Source organism: Felis catus, chromosome D1 (assembly GCF_018350175.1).
Source record: "Felis catus isolate Fca126 chromosome D1, F.catus_Fca126_mat1.0, whole genome shotgun sequence".
NCBI classification, from domain to species: domain Eukaryota; kingdom Metazoa; phylum Chordata; class Mammalia; order Carnivora; family Felidae; genus Felis; species Felis catus.
This window is the reverse complement of record NC_058377.1, coordinates 14533274-14553669: the sequence shown is the minus strand read 5'-3', so window position 1 is coordinate 14553669 and position 20396 is coordinate 14533274. Positions and strand designations below refer to the sequence as shown.

Sequence of the window (20396 nt, the reverse complement as noted above, 5' to 3'; positions counted from 1 at the left end):
AAGTTAAAGATGTGTACAGATTAGGAAAAAATATTTGCAATGTTTAAAACTGACAAGGGATTGCATATATAAAAGACTGAATATAGAAAGTACTACTGCAAATCAGGAAGAGAAACAAAACACAAGATAAAAATGGGCAAAGAATATAAATAGGTAAAATCTAAAGGGAAAACCAGAATGACTAATAAGTATATTACCCCATTGGTAATTAGAGAAACGCAAATTAAAATGTTAATGTGTTTCTACTTTATATCAATTGGTTTGGCAAAAATAGGAGACTGAGCTCTCATGGGGAATGAAAACTCATGAGGAGTTTCAACTGGTACATCCATTCCGGAGACAAATGGGCAACACTTCACTGGAATGAAATAATACCTGGCATGCAGTATTACATAGTTTTTAAGAGTGTGGTTCTGGAGCTATACTGCCTGAGTTTGAATCCCAGCTGTGTCTTTTACTTATAGTGTGACCTTGGTAAGCCACTTAACTTTTTTGTGAAATGGAGATAATAATACCTACTTTGTGGGTTTATTGTGAGCTTAGAACAGTGCTTGGCACATAGTATGTGTCTCAAAATTGTTAGCTATTATTATTATTGTCTTCCTAATCATCAGGTGTTGATAGCCAGCTTCCAAGATTGCCCCCAATGATCCTTGACCCCTGGTATTCAAGCCCTTTGTAGTCCCCTCCCATAATGAATAGGGCTGTCCTGTGTAACCAGTAGGATGTACCAGAAGTGTGTTACTTCTGAGGCTAGGTCATAAAAGACATTGAAACCTCTGCCTTGTACTTTCTTGGATCCCTTGTTGTGGAAGAAGCCAACTGCTATGTCATGAGGACACGCAGGCAGCCCTCTGGAGAGGTCCATGTGGAAAGGAACTAAGACCTCTCACCAGTAGATGGCACCAAGTTACCCATCCCCGTGAGCAACCTTGGAAGTGGATATTCTAGCTCCATTCAGACCTTTAGATGAATGTGGCCCTGATCGACATGTGACCACAGCCTCATGAGAGATCCTGAGCTAGAATCACCTACCTCCGAATTTTTGACCCAAAGAAACAGTGAGGTAACAGGTGTTCACTTTTTAAAAAGCTTTATTGAGTTATAACACACGTAGTATACACTTAACTCATTTCCCATGAGGTACACTTAAGTGGTTTTTAGATATCACAGAGTTGTGTACCTATCACCACAGTTTTTAAAACATTTTGATCACTCTGGATATAAGAACTTTGAATCCATTAGCGGTCGCTCCTCACTTGTCCCCAGTTCTCCCATCCCCTGGCCACTCCTGATCCACTCTGTCTCTTTGGATCTGCCTATTAGAGACATTTCGTGTAGTATGTGAATGGGACTGTCCTACAACATGTGGCCTTTTGTGTCTAGCTCTTTTCACTGAGCGTATTGTTTTTAAGTTTCATCTGTGTTGTAGTACATCTCAGTCCTTCATTCCTTTTTATGGCTGAATAATATTCCCTTGTATGGATAGCACATTTTATTCATGCATTAGCTGATAGACATTTGAGTCATTTCTACTTTCTGTCTGTTATGAATGGTGCTGTTGTGAATATTTATGTACAAGTTTTTGTATGGACATACACTTTCATTTCTCTTGAAGTAGGTTTGCTAGGTCATAAAGTCCATGTTTAACTTTTTGAGGAACTGCCAAACTTCCAAAGCAGTGTATGCCAACACCTATTAACTATCTGCCATGATTCTAGCCATGTTGGTGGGTGTGAAGCGGTATCTCACTGTGGTTTTGATCTGCATTTTCCTAATGCCTAATGTTGTGTAACATTTGTATATATCTTCTTTGGAGAAATGTTCATTCAAATCCTTTGCCCATTTTTCAGTTGGGTTGTGTGTCACACATATGTGCATGCACACGCGTGCGGGCGCACACACACACTCTCTAATGTAGAGTTCTTGATATATTCTGGTTGCAAGTCTCTTGTCAGATACATGATTTACCAACGTGTTCTCTCATTCTGTGGGTGTTATTGTTTTAAGCTGCTAAGTTTTGAGGTAATTTGTTATACAGCAATAGGTAACTAATGCATTAAGTATGTATATACTCTACATCAAAGCAGCTCTACTTCTGGCTCTGTCCTTCAGTGAAACTTGCAGATAGATCCACAAGGAGTTACATAAAAGGATGTTTATCTGTGTATAGTTTGGGTAGCAAGAAGCTAGAAGCAACTTAGATGTCTGTCCCTGAGGGAATTGATAAGTAAAATGTGGTATGTGCATAGGAGAGAATATCATAAAAGCAGTCAGACACAAGCAGTTAGGAATTGCTGTGACATGACAGACTCCAGGTGAGGAAAATAAAGAAGAATTTGATTTACAGCAAAAACCAGCTAAGTAAATTAAAACCCACTAAGCAGCGTTTTTTCTAAGGAGGATCTATACACCTTAACACCCTGGAATAGTCTGTAGGAGGGAACAGAATGGGACCGGGATGGCGAAGGATGGGAGGGAACGGGAAACAAAAGCGAGGCCTTACGTGGATGAATGTGATCGTGTGTCCTGGGCTCTGGCAGGTGGTCACCTCAGTCCCGTGCCCCTGAGGCCCTGAGCACAGATCCAGAAGCAAGGTCTTGCTCTACCAGAATTGACATTTTGCACTGTGTTAGGCCAAACTGCCATGACAGCCACCGAATGGGCTAGCTTACCACAATAGAAGTTTTTTCTCCTTCCTCACTCATGTAATGTGCAGGGTAGTTTGAGATTGGCGTAGTGGGAGGAGCATTCTCTGTTTGGGGGCCATTTAGGGACCAAGCTGATGCTGATGCTAACACAGCCTCCAAGCTTGCTTTGGGTATTGTCATTTTAGTGAGTTGAGCAGAGCTTGGGAGATCGCTTGGGAGATGCAACAGGGCAGTTCTAGAAGCGGCACAAACTTCGACCCCTATTCTGACGGCTAGAACTTACTTACATGGTGCTCCTTAATGCAAGAGAGCCCCAGAAATGCAGTGCACACCCAGGAAGAAGGGGAGAATGGATTTTGTTGGACAGCTGTAGTGTGCACATCTCAGGCCCCAAAAGAAAGGCTGTCCGTCCTCCAGCCATTTGATACATATGTGGATTTTGAAGCAGTGTTGAAATCTAAAAATCCCAAAGGGACTCCATCCCTTCTCTTAGCTGGAGAGCCTGAGCTGGAATCACTGCCAAGTTGGAGAGGTCTGTTCCCCAGCTGTAGCCGGTGGCTGTCAGAGAGATGCGTAGGCAGAGAGGTGGAGGTGTGTTAAATAGGAAACAAGCTCAGAAAACAAGTTCTACAGTTAGCATGATGCATAGTTGGGACTTGAACCCAGAGTCCTACTGGGTTGCGCTCTGCCTTGCTGGTCCTTTGGCTCCTTGATGTAAACATTTTGTGAAAAGGCCCAAGGTTAGAACGTTAGTGGTGAAACTGGTGAAATCTGAATAGAGTCCAGAGTTTAGTTCCTACAAAGGCGTACAATGTTCATCTCTCAGTCTTGACAAATGTACTGTAGTCACGTAAGAGGTTTAACAGTCGAGAAATTGGGGTGAACAGTAACAAAACAAAACTCTACATTATCTTTACAGTTTGCTAGAAGTTTAAATTTTTTCCAAAATAGAAAACTTATTTTACAAAAAGTCCTCAGTGAATATAGGCCCCAGATGCTATTCTAACTTACTACTTCAGAGTTTATGCTTTTGTAAGCTGTTTTGTGAGCCATCCCCTTTCCTTGGCCAGAAGTGGCAGTGAGTACATTCAACTCCTAGCTGTTTGTCACAACTCTTATACACAGCTGGGTTTTATTTCCGTATGGGCCCAGGTTTTAACTTCATTTTAATGGGGCCCCACACTCTCTTAGGAACACCTTGCTTTAAGAGGCTGTTGTGGACTGAATGTTGTATCCGCCCCCCCCTCCCCAATTCCCATGTTGAAATCCTAGCCCCAGTGTGATGATACTAGGAAGTAGGAATTTTAAGAGGTGATAAGGTCCTGAGGGTGGAGCCTCAGGAATGAGATTAGTGCCCTTGTAAAAGAAGCCCCAGAGAGCTCCCTTGTTTTCTTTCTGCCATGTGAGGACACAGCGAGAAGCTAGCCTCTGAACCAGGAAGAACCTCATCAGATACCAAATCAATCTGCTAATGTCTTGATCTTGGACCCCCAGGCCTCCAGAACTGTGAGAAATAAATGCATGTTGTTTAAGCCCCCCAGTATAGGGTATTTTTGTTACAGCATTTTGTTTTGAATGGACTAAGACAGGCTCAGATGTTTTAGAAACCTTAAGCCACATTGTTTTTTCCTTAACAAAGGAATCTATCTGTTTTCAAGCAGAGACTTAGGTGGAGGGGAAGTAGATAGATTTTATTGTAGGTAAGCTCTGTGTTTGGTAGGCACTGGTGAAAATTTACGAATTTCTTCTCCCTCCGATTTTTCTGCTTTAGTGTGTGTGAGCACAGCACATCCTCCAGGGCAGAGACCTCCAAGTCTGTTCAGCAGGTGGCTGGCTGTCATTCCCTAGGCTGACTACTAGAGGGCAGTGTGATATGCCTTTTCCTGACTGGGGAAAGGAGGCCTCTGGGTCTTATCTGTGTTTTAGCATCTCTCAAGGATATAGGTGGCTAAATTCAGTTGCCTATTCCATTTCTTATCCCTCCTTTAAAACCAGAAACGTAATCCTGTTTTCAAAATGGTAAGTATTTTTTTTTTAATTTTTTTTTTTTTCTCCAAAATGGTAAGTATTTTTAAGAGAGAGACCTGGTGTTTAGATTTTGATGAGATTCTCCCTTAGGCTTTGGATACTTTCTCTACGTGGAAGATTTTGTTTGTTTGTTTTAATCAATCCAGACCCTCATGTTCTCCTTCCTTTCCTGTGCCACTTTCTCCACTCTGAAGTTTAGACTTAAGCAGCAGTGAGCAATACTCAAACCCACTGGATTATACACTTTAAAAGGGTAAATTTTATGGTATGTGAATTATAATCTCAGAGAATGTAAAGGGAAAAAAAGCAGCAGTGAGCAGACGCTGTAGCTGAAATAGAATGTCATTAATTGATGGCACTGACAAGAAAAGTTTTGATGCTTTGCCATTCATTCATTAGTTAGGGGGAAATAGTCTGACCTCTTTTTCCCTCAGGAGTCCTGGAACACACTGACCTTCTAAGACTCACAGTGCATCCTTCCTTTCTAAAAAGGTTACTCACCCTTGCTCAGTTAGTTTCAAAGAGTTGTATTAGGGTCAGGGTGTGACTGGGAAATCCCAGCGGAAAAACTGAGTCTGTTCTATGAGGTAGTTACGGTGGGACCTCGGTTTTAAGGTTCGATATGGGTGCCCAACTGTGCATTTTTGCATAGGTTATTTAGGCGGTTTCTTTCTCCCGATTATTATTATTTTTGGGGGATTTTGAGTCCTCTTGTCAAAAGTACTTCTGGAGCCGGCTTTCAGGAAGCTGGACTGGTCTGTAAAAATAGGCAGAGAGGTTATGGGGCCAGGCTGGAGCTGAATTATGTCTGCCCCACGACGCTGGCTTTTTTTTTTTTTTTTTTTTTTTTTTTTTGGCCGTATGCAAACATTATTGTATCTGGGAAGACAAATTTCCTTTGTACCTGAATGTTTTCCTTTGCTCAGTAGAGAAATTTTGTTTGGCTCCCATTTGCTGCTGTTGACCTTGGGCTTACAGAGGTTCAATCTTTCAGAAAACAAGGGCATGTAGGAGGTCCTGGTGGTAGTTTGATCCTGAGGTGGTGCCTGCGAACCCACACTCTTGAGGGGACAGAGAGCAGTCAGCTGAAAAAGGAGTGTACCTTACCCTCCCTGCATGTTATGCTCAGAAGGAGTCACGGATAGAAATGCAATGTCTAGTGCCTAGTAATCAAGGTTTGTTTTCTTTTCCTTTTGGCAGAGGAGAAAACATTTGTGCAGAGAGGTTAACTTGCTCAGAATTGCTCTAGGTCGGGAAAGATCCAGGGTTTAAACATCAGACTCCACTCCCTACAGTTCTCCCCCCACCCACCCTCTCACCCTGATAGCAAGGTGACAGGTGAAGGGGTAGTCCAGAGGTCTGTCCTCTGCCCACCTCAGTTCTTACCAGGGGCTTCTCATAGCCTCTGTGATGAAGGTCTCCGTAGCATACTTGGGGCTGAGTTCTACAGTCCTGGAAGAATTGCTTGCTGGTAGTTTCAGTTTGTAACTTGGCTTTGAAGACCCTGAGTGTGCTAGAGGGGCACTTACCCTTGACTCTTTTTACCAGGGATTTGGGAGGAGGTAGATAAGACATCTGGGAAGAGAGGAATGCATGTCTGGGGAAATAATAATAATGATGATTTTAATTGCTATCTTTTGTTAAGTACTTACCACGTGGCCAGCATATGTTAAGTGCATACGTACCTCACCTCTATGATCAGGAACAAATATCAGAGTCCATAAGTGGCTGCAGATTCAGGAAAGTAAAATTTCTGGATTTCTCAAGACAAGTGGGGTTGGGGTGTCCTGGTCGGGTAAACGTTTTCCTTTGTTCCCTGTCTACCCCCATTCCCCTCCTTGGGTTGAGGGAGTAGTTAGGACCCTCATGCTGATTACCTCTAGACAGAGAGCTTGGGCACTTTACCCTGGTCACTGTGCCTCTGTCAAACTTGACAGTGCTCTTCCTACCCAGGATGGTCATCTCCTGCTTCACCCATCTCGGCTTCGGATGCTGATGCATAGTGGGCTGCCAGCCAGAGGCATTGTCTTTCTGCACAGTCTGGGTGTATTTGCTGCGAGGGGTAAACACATTTCTAGAAGTCAGGACCTATACCTGGGAACCAATCCCGGCATGCCAAATAGAGGGGCACCGGGCCATCTACGTGCTTTTTTTGCTTTTCATATGTGTGTCTGCCTAAACTGTACAGAGTGTTTTCAGGTAATTTCAAATACACATTTATTTCTCCTCCAAAAATAAAATTTTAATTAATTTTATCTCTGTTTCTTTTTCACACTCCCTAGTTATCATGCTAAGACCCAGCAGAGACGATGCGACACCTGCAGCCAAAGGATAGGGTGATGGAAAGCATTCTAGAATGCCCTGCTAGGCAGCTAGAGACTTGGCTTAGAGAATGTGGTCTTGGGAAGTGAGCTTGGAGGTATGTTTGTTGGGGAAGGGGGAAAAGAGCTTTCTTACCTGCTAGGCTCACATCCCTGTTCACTTCCCAGTGAAGGTTGTCCTTTCCTCTACCACTGTGGAATAGGACATTTCTGTAACATTTGTGTGGCACTCTGCGCATATGCCTGGCTCTGCGTTGGAGCTGGGCCTTCTAACCTTTCAGGGATGAGTCAGAGGGAAGTAGAGGGCCATGCTGGGCCCCCAAGGGAAGCAGGCTCTAATAGGGGAGAAGCCAGGACAAGGATGGGCAAGGGGAATGCCCGAATCTCTGTAATTTCATGAGTACCAGATAAGCCTGGCTACTTTACCTCCTGGCTTGCAGTTTGAGCTCCTGTCTCTCAGAGATGCACGGGGGAAGAGACTTACCCCCAGTTATGAACAGCAGGCAGTTTGTCCTTGCCCAAAACTTATGTGAGGTGAGGATGAAATAAATCTGAACTAGTTGAAGATCCAGGATTCTAAAACAATTACTCGTTTGCTTTGTTGCCTTCTATAGCCATGTCTCTGAATTGGACAGAAGACTGAGTTCTAAATTATTACAGATCTTGCTTGACTTATAATGGGGATACATCTACATAAACCTGTCGTAAGTCGGAAATATCTTAAATGGAAAATGCATTTAATGCATCTGAAATACTGAACATCATAGCTTAGCCTAGCCTACCTTAAATGTGCTCAGAACCCTTACGTTAGCCCATAGTTGGGCAACAAAGCCTATTTTATAAGAAATGTCACGTATTGAATACTGTACTGAAAGTGAAAACCAGAATGGCTGCATGGGTGCAGAAATGTTGTCAGGGGACCCTCGTGATCGCGGGGCTGACTGGGAGCTGAGGGTCGCTGCCACCCCTCAGCGTCACCAGAGAGGATCGTACTGTGTCACACTAGTGTGGGGAAAGGTCCAGATTCAAAATTTGAAGTACTGTTTCTACTGAATGTGCATCACTTTTGCACCGTCAGAAAGTCGAAAACTTGTAAATGAAACCATCATAAGTTGGGGACCATCAGTACCTTTCTCTTGGGCAACAGAGCCCTCCTCTGGCCCCTTGCCCCACAGCAACCCTGTAGCTTGCCAACAGTTCTGGTTACTCACTTGATCCCCTGGCTTCTTTTGTCTGGGTCAGTTTTGAGGACTTGATTCCACCCTGAGGCTTGGAAGTCACTCTGGTATTGGCTGCTGTACTCCATTTGGCCTGGACGCACTATTGGTCCTATTTTTCTGCCCTGAATATGAACTGGGAACGTGGACTGACCAAGAAGAGGGCTCTGCAAGGAAATCTGATGAGTAGTGGTCATATAGTCATCACCTGAAGGGAGCAAGAAAGTGTGCAGAGGCCCTCCTCTGTGTGGGAAAGTCTTGAGAGGGAAGATCTTGACAGTAGGACCTGGACCCCAGGCTTGGCTCCTGCACGGCTCATTCTATTTAAGCAAACCTTTCATAAGGGGAATAATAGACCCAATGTAAGAGCATTGCCTCTTCCTCCAATCTGACCTTTAGGGTTGTCTCCCCAAGACCAGAACTAAAGAATCCTTAGTGTGGAATCCAGAGTATTCTCCCACCCCTTTTTGGGTCACCAGAGCTTTGAAAACCTGGAATACAGAGCTGCCCACTGGTCTAGCCTAAATAGGGAGGAAGGTAGGCTAGGATGGGGTGGTTGGTGTGGTCTCCTCCCAGAGTGCTCCTAGCTGGCCTCGTAGTCAAATATTGCCTGAATGGCTCTTGAAGAGACAGGGCTGGGGTCCTTACTGCTTACTGTATTCTCCTGGGCTTTTGTTCCCACCCCTGGGATCAGCCTGGGAGATAGGAGTGCCCTGGGGGAAGGGTGAGGTAGGTGGATTTATACTGAGTGCCACTCATCTATCCTGTTACCCTTTTTGCCATCAAGCTAAGTCTCACCTGAATGGGAGGGTTCTCCCCATGGTAAGTCACAGGCTGTATCCTCCCGGGCTTGTAACATTCTCCATAGGTTGTACTGAAGGAGAGCCGCTGAGGCTTGCTGTGCTGGTTGGAGTACCTTGGGGGTTGCGTCTGGAGTGGAGCCTTGGGAAGGGGCTCCAGGCGGTATTTAATATCTCCTGGGGCTATTTCCTCCTGGGCTTCTGACTCCTACAAAACAACCCCCCTGCTGCTGCTTTCCCAGAGTAGGGTCCTTCTTATCTCTCCATCTTAATTGTGGAAGTCATTGGGGGATGGGTCTCTTACAGTGAGAGGTCATCAAAGACAGGCATGTGCTACTTTCCAGCAAGTTCCCTTACTTCGCTGAGCCACAATTTACCTATTTGTAAACTCACTTCCTGGGTTATTGGAGAAGATCTGAGATAAAGTATCCAGCATGGTGCCTGGCATGTAGGAGGCGCTTCATAAGTAATACCTTGTCTTAAAATGTGAACACTAAAATATTTCCAAGAGCGTTTCTGCTGTATCAGTGGCACATGTCCTTGTTGGGTCCACTCTCATCTCACTCCCCACCTTACCTGAACACTAGGATGGCTGTCCCCTGGCTGGGTTTGGAGAGCCAGCCTGTCTTGCTTGGGTGCAGTTGAGGGTGGTGCTATTTGAAGAAGGGTGGTCAAGTGGGCCGGGTCTTCTGTTCCCAGGAGAGGGGTTATCTAGAGCAGAGGGAGGAGTAGTGATAGACCTATTCCAGTGAGTTTTCCCCATTTACCTCATGGCAGCCTTCCCTTACCCGTTACCCCTACCCCATCCCCCTGAGGGCAGAGCTGGGATGTTGCTGGTGGCCATGGTGTTCAGATAGGACCCAAACTGAGTTTATTTGAGGCCCCAGCAGTAAGAACTGGGCAGGATGGGTGTGTGTGTGTGTGTGTGTGTGTGTGTGTGTGTGTGTGTGTAAGCATGTGCAGTGCTTTCTTTGCATTTAAGGGCATATGACATTTCAACAGCAGTTATTTTAAATGAGCATTTCAGGTCTTTTTTTCTTTTCCTTTTTTTGGCCTTGAAAGTAGTGGCCTTGGTTGCAGGAGAGGTGGCTTATGATGACATTGGTTACTGGTGGACTCACTGATTGATGGGCCAAACTCTGGGTAGGGGGGTGCCCTACCCTAGGGCTTGGTACAGTTGCTGTGTCTATGTTTCCTAAGAGGCAGAAGAAAGAGTAGTCTCCAGGAGCATAAGAGGTTTAGACCTGAGTCAGGGGTTTGTTCCCTTGCTTGCTTCGAAGCCATAAGGATGTACCCCACGGGACCTGTAGAAGCCCCTCCACAGGGATTTGCCAGCAGCTGACACTCTTTCAGGGAGAGAGAGGCAGGGTGGCCCTCTGCACGGGCTGTACTTAGACTCAGCATTTTTGGTTAAAGCGTGGGAGATTGGGAGAGAAGGGGTTGCTGCCCTTTTAGAAGCAGCTTTTCGGCAGACGAGGAAAGAACCATTTTGGACTGGCCAATGTGAAGTGGAGAAAGCAGGGTAGGGTGTGTGGTGATCTGCAGGATGGAGAAAGGACCTGCCAAAGAGCCATTTTACCGATGGTTGATGTTGGGAGGCTACAGCTGTAGTGGGGAGCAGGTAAAAAGAACTCTGTGGGGAGGTCTGCTCTTGAGCCATTAAGGTATAAGCCGCCCTGGGTGAGAGCAGTACCCAGGACAGGAAGTGTCCTGTGTCTTCTGCCTGCCAACTCTGTGTTAGAGAAACAGAGTACAGGAACTTTGGGGACAGGTAGGGGAGTGAGAAGGGGGATGCTGGGTAGGGGGTGACCAGAGGACACTCAGCCACAGTCAGAGAGCTCACAGATATGGCTGAAGGTGGACACTGTGGCCTTCTGGCTTTCGGGGTTGTCATTGCAGTAGCATCCTTGCTCAGCCCTGCCGTCTGTCCCCAGCTCCTGAGTGAGTGCCCATACTTTGGCAGATTGGCATTGGTTCTGAGGTTTGGTGTCTTAGGTTGCCAGGGTCCTCCTCATTGAATATGAAAGCCACCCTACTGGCTTTGGGAGGGGAGGTGGAAGTGGCTGTTTCCCTAACAACAGACTCCTGGGACCAGCAGCTAGGGGAGGGGGCGATTATGGAATTGGTCAGGTCTCAAGATTGTTGGATCTTATCTCTGCTACCATTTCTCAAGTCCAATTCTGGATCTCCACTGTGTGGGAGATGTGTGTGTGCATGTGCATGTGCCCTTCAGAAAACGTCTGTGGTTTCCTGCCCTCATGTCCGCTATGCGCGCGCGCGCACACACACACACACACACACACACACACACACACGCATACACATACACATGCACATATATACATACTCACCAGATGTCCTGACACAGAAGGTTGACCTGCATCTTGTCAGCTGTATGGATTTGCCAGTAGCTGACACTCTTTCAGAACCTAGAATCCTAAAACAGGGATGTCAGAGGTGGAGGATAACATAAAGGACTTCTATTCATGACACTTTCCCCACACCAATTAATTTAAAAGTATTTTCCATCAGTTTACTAGTTCAACTGCTATCCCAACCTTTGGTCCTATGGAAATACACTGCTAATTATATGAATCCTAGAATCAAAGTTAGGGTCTTAAAGAGACCTGATTCTCCCATCCACTCTACTGCTGGAGTCCCCTGGCAAGTCACATTTCAGGAAGTGCCACTCCTACCCATGTTTGAACACTTTCTCCCCTGTCACCACTTCCAGGGACATATGTAGCCCATTCTTGGACAACTCCAGCAGTTATGTTAACCCTGTGGCTTCACCATTTGCCTGAATTTTCCATCTTGGGGCTTAAAAAACAGATTGGTAGCCCTTGTTCTACCTGACAGCATTTTAAATGTGTTGAAATAAATTTTTCCTTCTCTTCCTAGAGTCATAAGTTTAAGGTAATAGGAGGAGAGTTTTGTACTGAAACTTACATCAGAAAGGAAGCAGACAATTTTTGCATAAAAGGTAGTAGGAAATTAATCTTTATACATAGGGTCTACTTGTGTCTGTACACTTCACATAGGGCCTCTTCCCTCCCCTCCATCCCCAATCCAGCAACAGAACAAAGCATCACAATTCAGCCAGAGGCTGACACAAGAGGAGGGGTGGGAGGAAAAGGATGAAGGGCCATAGGGAAGGACTGAGGTGGTCAGTCCAGATGGTATGGAGGCATGTTCACTGTGAACCTTTGAGGGTGGCCTGAAGGTGGGTCCTAGAGTCATAAATGAAGCCCAGGGACAGACTAGAGAAACTATTCTTGAATGTGCCATCCTGCAGGTGCTGTGTGGGTTGGGGAGTATCACATGAACCTGAAGCAGGGACTGAGGGAGGAATCTCTGGAATTTATTGTGTTTGAGTAGCTGACAGTAAGACATTTTCCCCTTTAACTGTGGCACCTCCTTTATGATCGGGAAGTAATAGCACAGTTATGTTGACATTGTAGGAAAGCTGCTGGGCCCATCTTACTTTTGTCTAGTTTCTTCAACTGTGACTTTGAGTCCCATACTATCTTCTCTGAAGTCACTCTGGTTTGCTGCCCCTTTTAAAGCACAGCACCTGGCTTGGGTCCTAAGGCGCAGGGTATTCTGATCAGAGGACTGATCATAAGACTGTTACTTCCCTGCATCTAGATATTACATTATAATCAATGTATTTAAGGTTGAATTAGTTTCCATAGTGATCACATCCCACCATTGATTCCCACTGAGAAAACCATCGTCAGAAGTTCCCACTGCTCCTTTACACGTGTTGTGAGAGGAGATGGAGCCATGTTACCCCCTTTGCCTACTTGGGCAGTTGGCATTTTGGGCCGCTATAGTTAACTCCAGCCCCTAGAAATCCCACTGTCTTGCTCTTTGACACTTTCTCATCATGTAAGGTAATGGGATGGTGGACCTTGTCCTGGTTTTTCTTGGTGCAGGAGAGGAGGAGGCTGGAATGGGGCTTATCTGGGCCCATTCCTTCTCCTAAGGTTCAGCCAACATGGTCTCATGCTGGAGAGGACTTAACTTCTGAGTTACAAATTAGAAAGCCTTTCACTGTGGAGTTTAGAGAAACTTTTGACAAAGACAAACTCAAGCAACCACTTGAGGTGCTGGGAGACCTCTAGGGGATATGGCAGGGGCTAGAAGGGCCTTGCCTTGCCCGGTTCTGCTTAGGGACTCAAAATGCAAACTTGTGCTGCTGCTGTAAGTGCAGGGTCAGCTTACCAAGTCAGCCTTTTTTCTGAGTTTTCATGGCATTTTGTAGTCAACATTCATCATGCTGTTTTGTGGATCATGAGGTCCTCTGGCCAGGACTCTTAGTCATTTTCTTATTTTTATTCATATTCTTATTTTCTTAGGCCTTTTGCTCATTTTCAAATCCCAAGCTCCTAGACTAAGGAATTATACCTTAGAACTAATAGCTGTCCTTTAGTTAGTGCTGCTATGGGCCAGGCACTCTCCTCTATACATTAATTTCATAAAAACTCAATAAATTTGATGCTAATGTTTCCATTTTGTAGACAAGGAAGCTGAGGCTACAGACCACAGAGCTTCTAAAGTCTATGCTATTTGTCTCAATGACTGAATGAATAAGTCTTGTGGTTACTCTGGGTAAGAGTAGGCCAAAGTTGGTTCATTGCCTTCCGGTTGCTCCCCAAAACTTCTTAGTGGAGGTTTCTAATTAGCAGAGCTAATAATTGATTGTCATGTATGTAGCATTAGATGAATGCTTAATTAGTACATGGACCTCCTGTCAGATATTCATGGAGTGGCTCTGCCAACCAACCAGTGACAGGTAGTTTGTAGCTTTCATGGGAACAGGGTAAGGGAAGCATGATTATCCCAGTATTGATGGAGAGACTGAGGATAGGAATGCCTCCAGGGTCATGTGGGAGGCAAATTGAGGAGGAAGCCTTTATCTACAACATGTGTTGAGTCTGCTCAGCATTCTGTCAAAGTCCTTTGTGACCTGACCTATCAACCCTTTCCCTGGAATTTCTGGACTTCTCACTTGCTTGATCAAACACCACTGGTTCCAATTTCTGTGTTTTTCCAAGCTGCTTCTGCTATTCTGTTTTTTTCTCCCCATAGCAGAACCTTACTCATCCCAGATCAAGTGTTTCCTTTATGGAGTTTTCCCTGGCTTCCTTGCTATGGACAGAATGGCTGAATTAAGTGCTTCCTATTTATGTAATATTTGTAAATATTTATACACTCAACATAGGATCACCTAAATCAATAAACAAATATTAAGAGACCCAAAGGGAGAAATAGACGGCAATACAATAGTGGTGTCCTTTAATACCCCATTTACACCAATGGATAGATCATCCAGACAGAAAATCAATAAGGAGGGGTGCCTGGGTGGCTCGGTTGAGCATCTGACTTTGGCCAGGTGATGACCTCATGGTTCATGAGTTCGAGTCCCTCATCAGGCTCTGTGCTGACAGCTCAGAGCCTGGAGCCTGCTTCAGATTCTGCGTCTCCCTCTCTCTCTGCGCCTCTCTCACTCACACTCTGTTTCTCTCTGTCTCTCTGTCTCTGTCTCTCAAAAAATGAATAAACGTTAAAAAAATCAATAAGGCCTTAAATGACACATTAGACCAGATGGATTTAATAGTTATGTATACAGAACATCCCATCCAAAAGCAGCAGAATACACATTTTTCTCAAGGACACATGGAACATTCTCCAGGATAAATCATATGTTAGGCCACCAAACAAGTCTTAATAAATTTAAGAAGACTGAAATAATATCAAGGATCTTTTCTAACCACTATGGTATGAAACTAGAAATTAATTACAAGAAGAAACTGGAGAAAAGAAAACAAGAACACAAATATGGGGAGATTAAACAACATGCTACTGAACCAGTGGGTCAACAAAGAAGTCAAAGGAGAAATAAAAACTTACCTTGAGTCAAATGAAAATGGAAAAATACAGCATACCAAAATTTATGGGATGTAGCAAAAGCAGTTCTAAGAGGAAAATTCATAGTGATACATGCCTACCTCAGGAAACAAAAATCTCAAACAATCTAACTTTACACTTTAAGGAACTAGAGAAAGAACAAATGAAGCCCAAAGTTAGTAGAAGGAAGGAAATAACAGATCAGGGTGGAAATAAATGAAATAGAGACTAAAAAGATCATACAAAAGATCAGTGAAACTAAGAGTTGGTTCTTTGAAAGGAAACAAAATTGATAAACTTTTAGCTAGGCTCACCAAGAAAAAAAAAAGAGGGCTCAAATAAATAAAATTAGAAATGAAAGAGGAGACATTGCAACTGATACCACAAATACAAAGCATCATAAGAGCCTACTGTGAACAATTGAACATCAACAAACTGGACAACCTAGAAGAAGTGGATAAGTTCTAGAAACATACAAAATTCCAAGAGTAAATCATGAATAGAAAATATGAATTGATTGAAGAGGAGGGAGCACCTCCAAACTCATTTTATAAGGCTAGCATTGCTCTGATACCAAAAACTGACAAGGGCACACCAAGAAAAGAAACTTACAGGCCATTATCTCTGGTGAACATAGATGAAAAAAAAAATCCTCAACAAAATACTACCAAACTGAATTCAACAATACATTAAAAAAATTACACACAGTGTCCAAGTGGGATTTATTCCATCATTGCAAGATGGTTTGACATCTACAAATCAACATGGTACACAGTAACAAAATGAAGGATAAAAATCATATGATCATCTTAATAGAAACAGAAAAAGCATTTGACAAAATTCAACCTCCATTCATGATTAAAAACTCAACGAAGTGGGTATAGATAAATGCTATGTACCTTGACATAATAAGGCCACACACGACAAGTCCACAGCCAACACCATATGCAATGATGAAAAGCTGAAAGCTTTTCCTCTAAGATGAGGTACAAGACAAGGAGGTCCAGTCTCACCATTTTTATTAAACTAGTATTGGAAGTCTTAGCCAGAGCAGTTAGGGAAGAAAAAGAAATAAAAGGGTTTCCAAATTGGTAAGGAAGAAGTAAAACTGTCACTATTTGAGGATGATGTGATTTTGTAAAACCCTAAAGACTCTACCAAAACAGTGTTAGAACTAGTAGATAAATTCAGTAAAGTCACAGGATACAAAAATCAATTTATAAAAATCTGTTGGATTTCTATACACTAACAACAAGCTAGCAGAAAGAGATGTTAAGAAAATAATCCTTGGGGCGCCTGGGTGGCTCGGTCGGTTAAGCGTCCGACTTTGGCTCAGGTCATGATCTCACGGTCCGTGGGTTCGAGCCCCGCGTCGGGCTCTGTGCTGACCACTCAGAGCCTGGAGCCTGTTTCAGATTCTGTGTCTCCCTCTCTCTGTGACCCTCCCCCCGTTCATGCTCTGTCTCTCTCTGTCTCAAAATAAACGTTAAAAAAAAAAAAATTAAAAAAAAATCCTATTTATAATTGCATCAGAGAGAATAAAGCACCCAGGAATAAGTTTAACCAAGGAGGTGAAAGACCTGTACAGTGAAAACTGTAAGACATTGATGAAAGAAAGTGAAGACGATACCAATAAATGGAAAGATATATAGTGCTCATGTTAGAAGAATTAATATTGTCATAATGTTCATCCTACCCCAATCTAAAGATTCAGTGCAATCCCTATCAAAATTCCAATGGCATTTTTCACAGAAACAGAACAAACTCATAAAATTTGTATGGAACCACAAAAGACTCCAAATAGCCAAAGCAATACTGAGAGAGAAAATCATCACATTCCCTGATTTCAAACTGTATCACAAAGCTATAGTAATCAAAACAGTATGGTATTGACATAAAAAGAGACTCATAGGTCAATGGAACAGAATAGAGAGCCCAGAAATAAACCCACATATATATGGCGAATTGATTTATAATAAAGGGGGTAAGAATATACAATAAGGAAAAGATGGTCTGTTCGATAACTAGTGTTGGGAAAATTGAACAGCCACATGCAAAAGAATGAAACTAGACTACTACCTTATACCATTCACAAAATTTAACTCAAAAGGGATTAAAGACTTGAATGTGAGACCTAAAACCATAAATCTGGAGAAAACACGGGGAGTAAGCTCCTTGACTTAGGTCTTGGTGATGATTTTTTGATCTACCTCCAAAAGCAAAGGCAACAAAAGCAAAAATAAACAAGTGGGACTACATCAAACTAAATAGCATCTGTCCAGCAAAGGAAACCATCAACAAGGTGAAAAGGCCACCTACCTTTGCAAACCTTATATCTGAGAAAGGGTTAATATTCAAAATATATAAAGGACTCATACAACTCAATAGGAAAAAAAAACCCAATGAAGTAGTGGGCAGAAGATCTGAATAGCCTTTTTTCCAAGGAAGGCATACAGATGGCCAACAGACACATAAAAAATGCTCAATATCACTAATGATCAGGGAAATGCAAATCAAAAGCACAATGAGAAATGGAGTGGGGACTGTTGCTGCTGAGTCCCCAGAATGCATAACTACTGGTTCCTGATGTAGATTGTATGCATTTGTATATTACTTTGCAGCTAATTTACATGAACTTCGCTGGATGATAGGACATAGAAATTCCCCAATATCTGTAACCCCATTCCCATCCTACAAAGAAACACAGTGGTCTCTATACTTCTGAACTTAGGAATCCCAACTCAGATAGGTGGAGAGAAGGGGGATCCCTAAGAGCCTTGCCTCAATCAGGTAACAGCACAAAGGAAGGGATCCAAGAGTCCTGCTACCCTGGGGCTGACTGCTCCAATTTCTCTTCCTCATCTCTTAGGTTGGGGATGGGAGCTTGTGAAATGTCTGTATCGATTTTGCAACTCAGGCTAAGGAGTCATCTTGGGGAAAGCGGGTAAAGGAGAGAGGCTTTGCAATCTATGTGGGCCTTTCGGAAGGGCAAGAGGACACACGCCAGAGCAGTACGAGGCAGCCAGCTGGATGGGGCTGTCCCGCTGCAACGTGGACGGGCCGAGGCACGCTGCTCCCTGTTGCCATTTGCTGGACACATGTAAAGATAGCATCTTACTCCCCTCAGGCTTCTACCTTTTTGCTGAGCTGGCTCTTCTGTCTTCCTTTTTACTGTTCCTTTTGTCAGGTGTCTCCCCGCCTTGGGAAAGTCCTGCATCCCTTCTGTCCCCAGGCTAGACTGTTGACATGCTGGTGCTCTGGCCCAGGACAGGGGCTCTCACTTTAGCTCTTGGTGCTGACTGAAAGGGTGTAGCTTCACCTCTGCTTGGGGACTGAGAGAAGGTTGCTTGTCTCTATGCTCAGAGCATCTCCACTTTCTCCCCAGGCTCTCTGGGACCCTGTACTGGCCTGTGATTAGAGAAGCCATTTATTTTCTTGTCCAAACTAGGACACTTCTGAGAGTAAATGGTGTGTTTGTGTGTATGAGCACACATGTACTATTAATAATTATGCCGAGACGACACGTGTAAATCAGGACTGTCCCCGGTAAACTGGAGTTCATGGTGAGCATGGTTCTGAGGGTCTGCTGGCCTTCCTCTCATCCCTAGGGGAGGTGTGGGAGGTGAAGGCAGCCAGCAGAGGCTACTGCGGCACCAGCTCCGTGTCTCTGAGCTTGGAGAGCTCCCTTTGCCACTGAGGGGTTGCAGAAGGAAAGGCTGGGGAGCAGAGGCTGGGTGTGGTGGGTGAAGCTGGTTGTGGTAAAGGGTGCCTCCCCTGCTGATGCGGTAGGAGACAGTGAAGTCTGGGCTCATCTAGGCCTGATTTACAAACTAATAAGAAGGCGATGTGTTCCTTCTAGTGGAGCTGGGGACAGAGCCCAAGCCCCTGTGGGCCTGGTTTCTCAAAAGCTCCCTGTAATTCCTGGATCGGACCGTGCCTCTCCTGAATCCCGGCAGTTTTTGTCCTGCCCCTTCAGACGATGACTGGGCAAGTGGGTTTGCGGCACTACCAGCTCCCGAGGCTGGCACCTGTCTAGGTGAATCAGCAAGAGGGCTCATGGGGTCAGCCCAGGGAGATCCTGTGTCAGAGGGGACTGTAGGAATACCTAGAATCTTCCCTGCCTGACTTGCAGATGGAGAATGCAGACCAGCCATGGAGTCCTATGAAGGAGAAGGGCTCTCCTGGAAACTTCTAGCCCTCTCTCTTCATCTAGTTTTTAACTCTGGCAGCAAGACTCCATTTCTGTCTCCCTGTCCCCCCCTGTCCCCACCCCCCCACCCAAACCACCCCGCCAGGAGGACTTCCCTCCCCTGACTCCTAAGTGCACAGTTGGGAGACCTTGTTGCTTGTGGGAGGAACGGATCTCTGTAGGCTGAGGTCCTTCCTCTACTCTGGCCTGGGGAAAGCCTTGGTGGCTGAATGGAGTCTGATCCCCCGCTCCCCAGCCTGTGATGTCCTGTACTGGCTCACACCAGCTCCCGTGTCCCATCTCCTCTCCCTACTCACCTTAAGGGAAAAGTAGTGTCTGACTTTGCAGACCATGTGTTGGTGATCATACCCTAGCTCCTCAACCTTTGGCCTCAGTGATGGTAAAAGGGGAGGTGTTCTAAGCAGGCTGTGGGTAGAGCTGCTCTGCCTAAGCCGAGAATTCTGGAGCCGCAATGGGTATCCAGGGTAGCCACAGGGATTACCATGGCAACACGAAAGGCAAGCCTAGTGGTGAGGAGGTGGGGCTGGAGCAGGATTCCTGGGGTGGTCAGAGGGGGGCTGGAGGGTAAGAGAGATGAACCCACCCCTGCCCCTGACAGAGGCCAGTGTGCCCCCTCCTGTTGCCCCTGGTCAGCCGGAACCCCGCCCTCTCTTGCATGCTTCTGTGAAGTGCCCAGCCTGGGCAGAGGGTCTGCTGGTGTGTGGAGAGCTGGTGGCTCTAGAGGGGGGAGGGGAGCCCAACTCAACTGCAGAGATTTGTTTTCTCAGTCCGTCCAAAGAATGGCAATGGGCTTTGGACTGTTCCGGCTGCTTCTCTACCTGGGGGACCTTGAGCCATCAAAGTTAACCTAGACTAGTAACCAGGGATCAATTACTGGCCTGTAATGTGCTTTCCAACTTCCCTTGCAAAAAGCAGCCTGTTTGGACAGAAAATGAAAGTGCTTTTCTTGCTCTCTGGCGCCACTGAGACAGTCTGACGCCTGCCCTCCCCACTGCCCGCTGCCCACTCCTCACTCATTGCCTCCCTCCATTAGGCAAGGCTGAGTTAACCCCTCGGGCACCAGGTTTGGGGTGCCGGTGGGTTGCTGTTGCCCTCTCCAGACCTGCCCCTCCTCCCAGCTCAGTTCTCAGGAGCGAGGAGCAGGCCAAGTCCAGTGCCTGCCAGCCTCCTCCCCACCCTCCCTCTGGCTGCCAAATCTGACTTTGATTAGCGTGTGAGGGGGGAAGAAAGCAGGAAAATAGAATATTAAAATCTTA

The 20396-nt window shown here is 45.1% G+C and overlaps 2 protein-coding genes and 1 long non-coding RNA gene across 33 annotated transcripts in view; 2 read left to right on the top strand and 1 right to left on the bottom strand.

Annotated features, from left to right (window-relative positions):
- Positions 1 to 20396, top strand: part of BUD13 (BUD13 homolog) — a 308262-nt gene that overhangs the window by 28468 nt on the left and 259398 nt on the right. The window lies entirely within an intron of this gene.
- LOC102901651 lies at positions 4652 to 19596 on the bottom strand. 29 transcript variants are annotated; one of them, XM_045038341.1, is made up of 10 exons: positions 19437 to 19595; positions 18066 to 18338; positions 11369 to 11454; positions 9594 to 9728; positions 9016 to 9225; positions 8212 to 8425; positions 6585 to 6732; positions 6066 to 6254; positions 5584 to 5764; positions 4652 to 5436 (listed from the first exon to the last, which is right to left on the bottom strand). In XM_045038341.1, exons 5-10 carry the CDS (start codon positions 9074 to 9076, stop codon positions 5333 to 5335), a joined length of 897 nt encoding a protein of 298 aa, XP_044894276.1. In that variant the 5' UTR covers positions 9077 to 9225; positions 9594 to 9728; positions 11369 to 11454; positions 18066 to 18338; positions 19437 to 19595; the 3' UTR covers positions 4652 to 5332. The 29 variants fall into 29 exon arrangements, 9 of the variants coding, with proteins under 9 accessions (XP_044894276.1, XP_006936719.2, XP_044894277.1 ...); XR_006585965.1 differs by lacking the exon at positions 18066 to 18338 and having other exon boundaries at positions 5191 to 5436; positions 5584 to 5740; positions 6066 to 6131; ... (1 more) ...; positions 6365 to 6732; positions 8212 to 8551; XR_006585968.1 differs by lacking the exon at positions 18066 to 18338 and having other exon boundaries at positions 5191 to 5436; positions 5584 to 5740; positions 6066 to 6131; ... (1 more) ...; positions 6365 to 6732; positions 8212 to 8551.
- LOC123380352 lies at positions 6726 to 10639 on the top strand. Its single transcript, XR_006585976.1, has 2 exons — positions 6726 to 7098; positions 7615 to 10639. It is a non-coding gene; the product is annotated as an uncharacterized LOC123380352 (long non-coding RNA).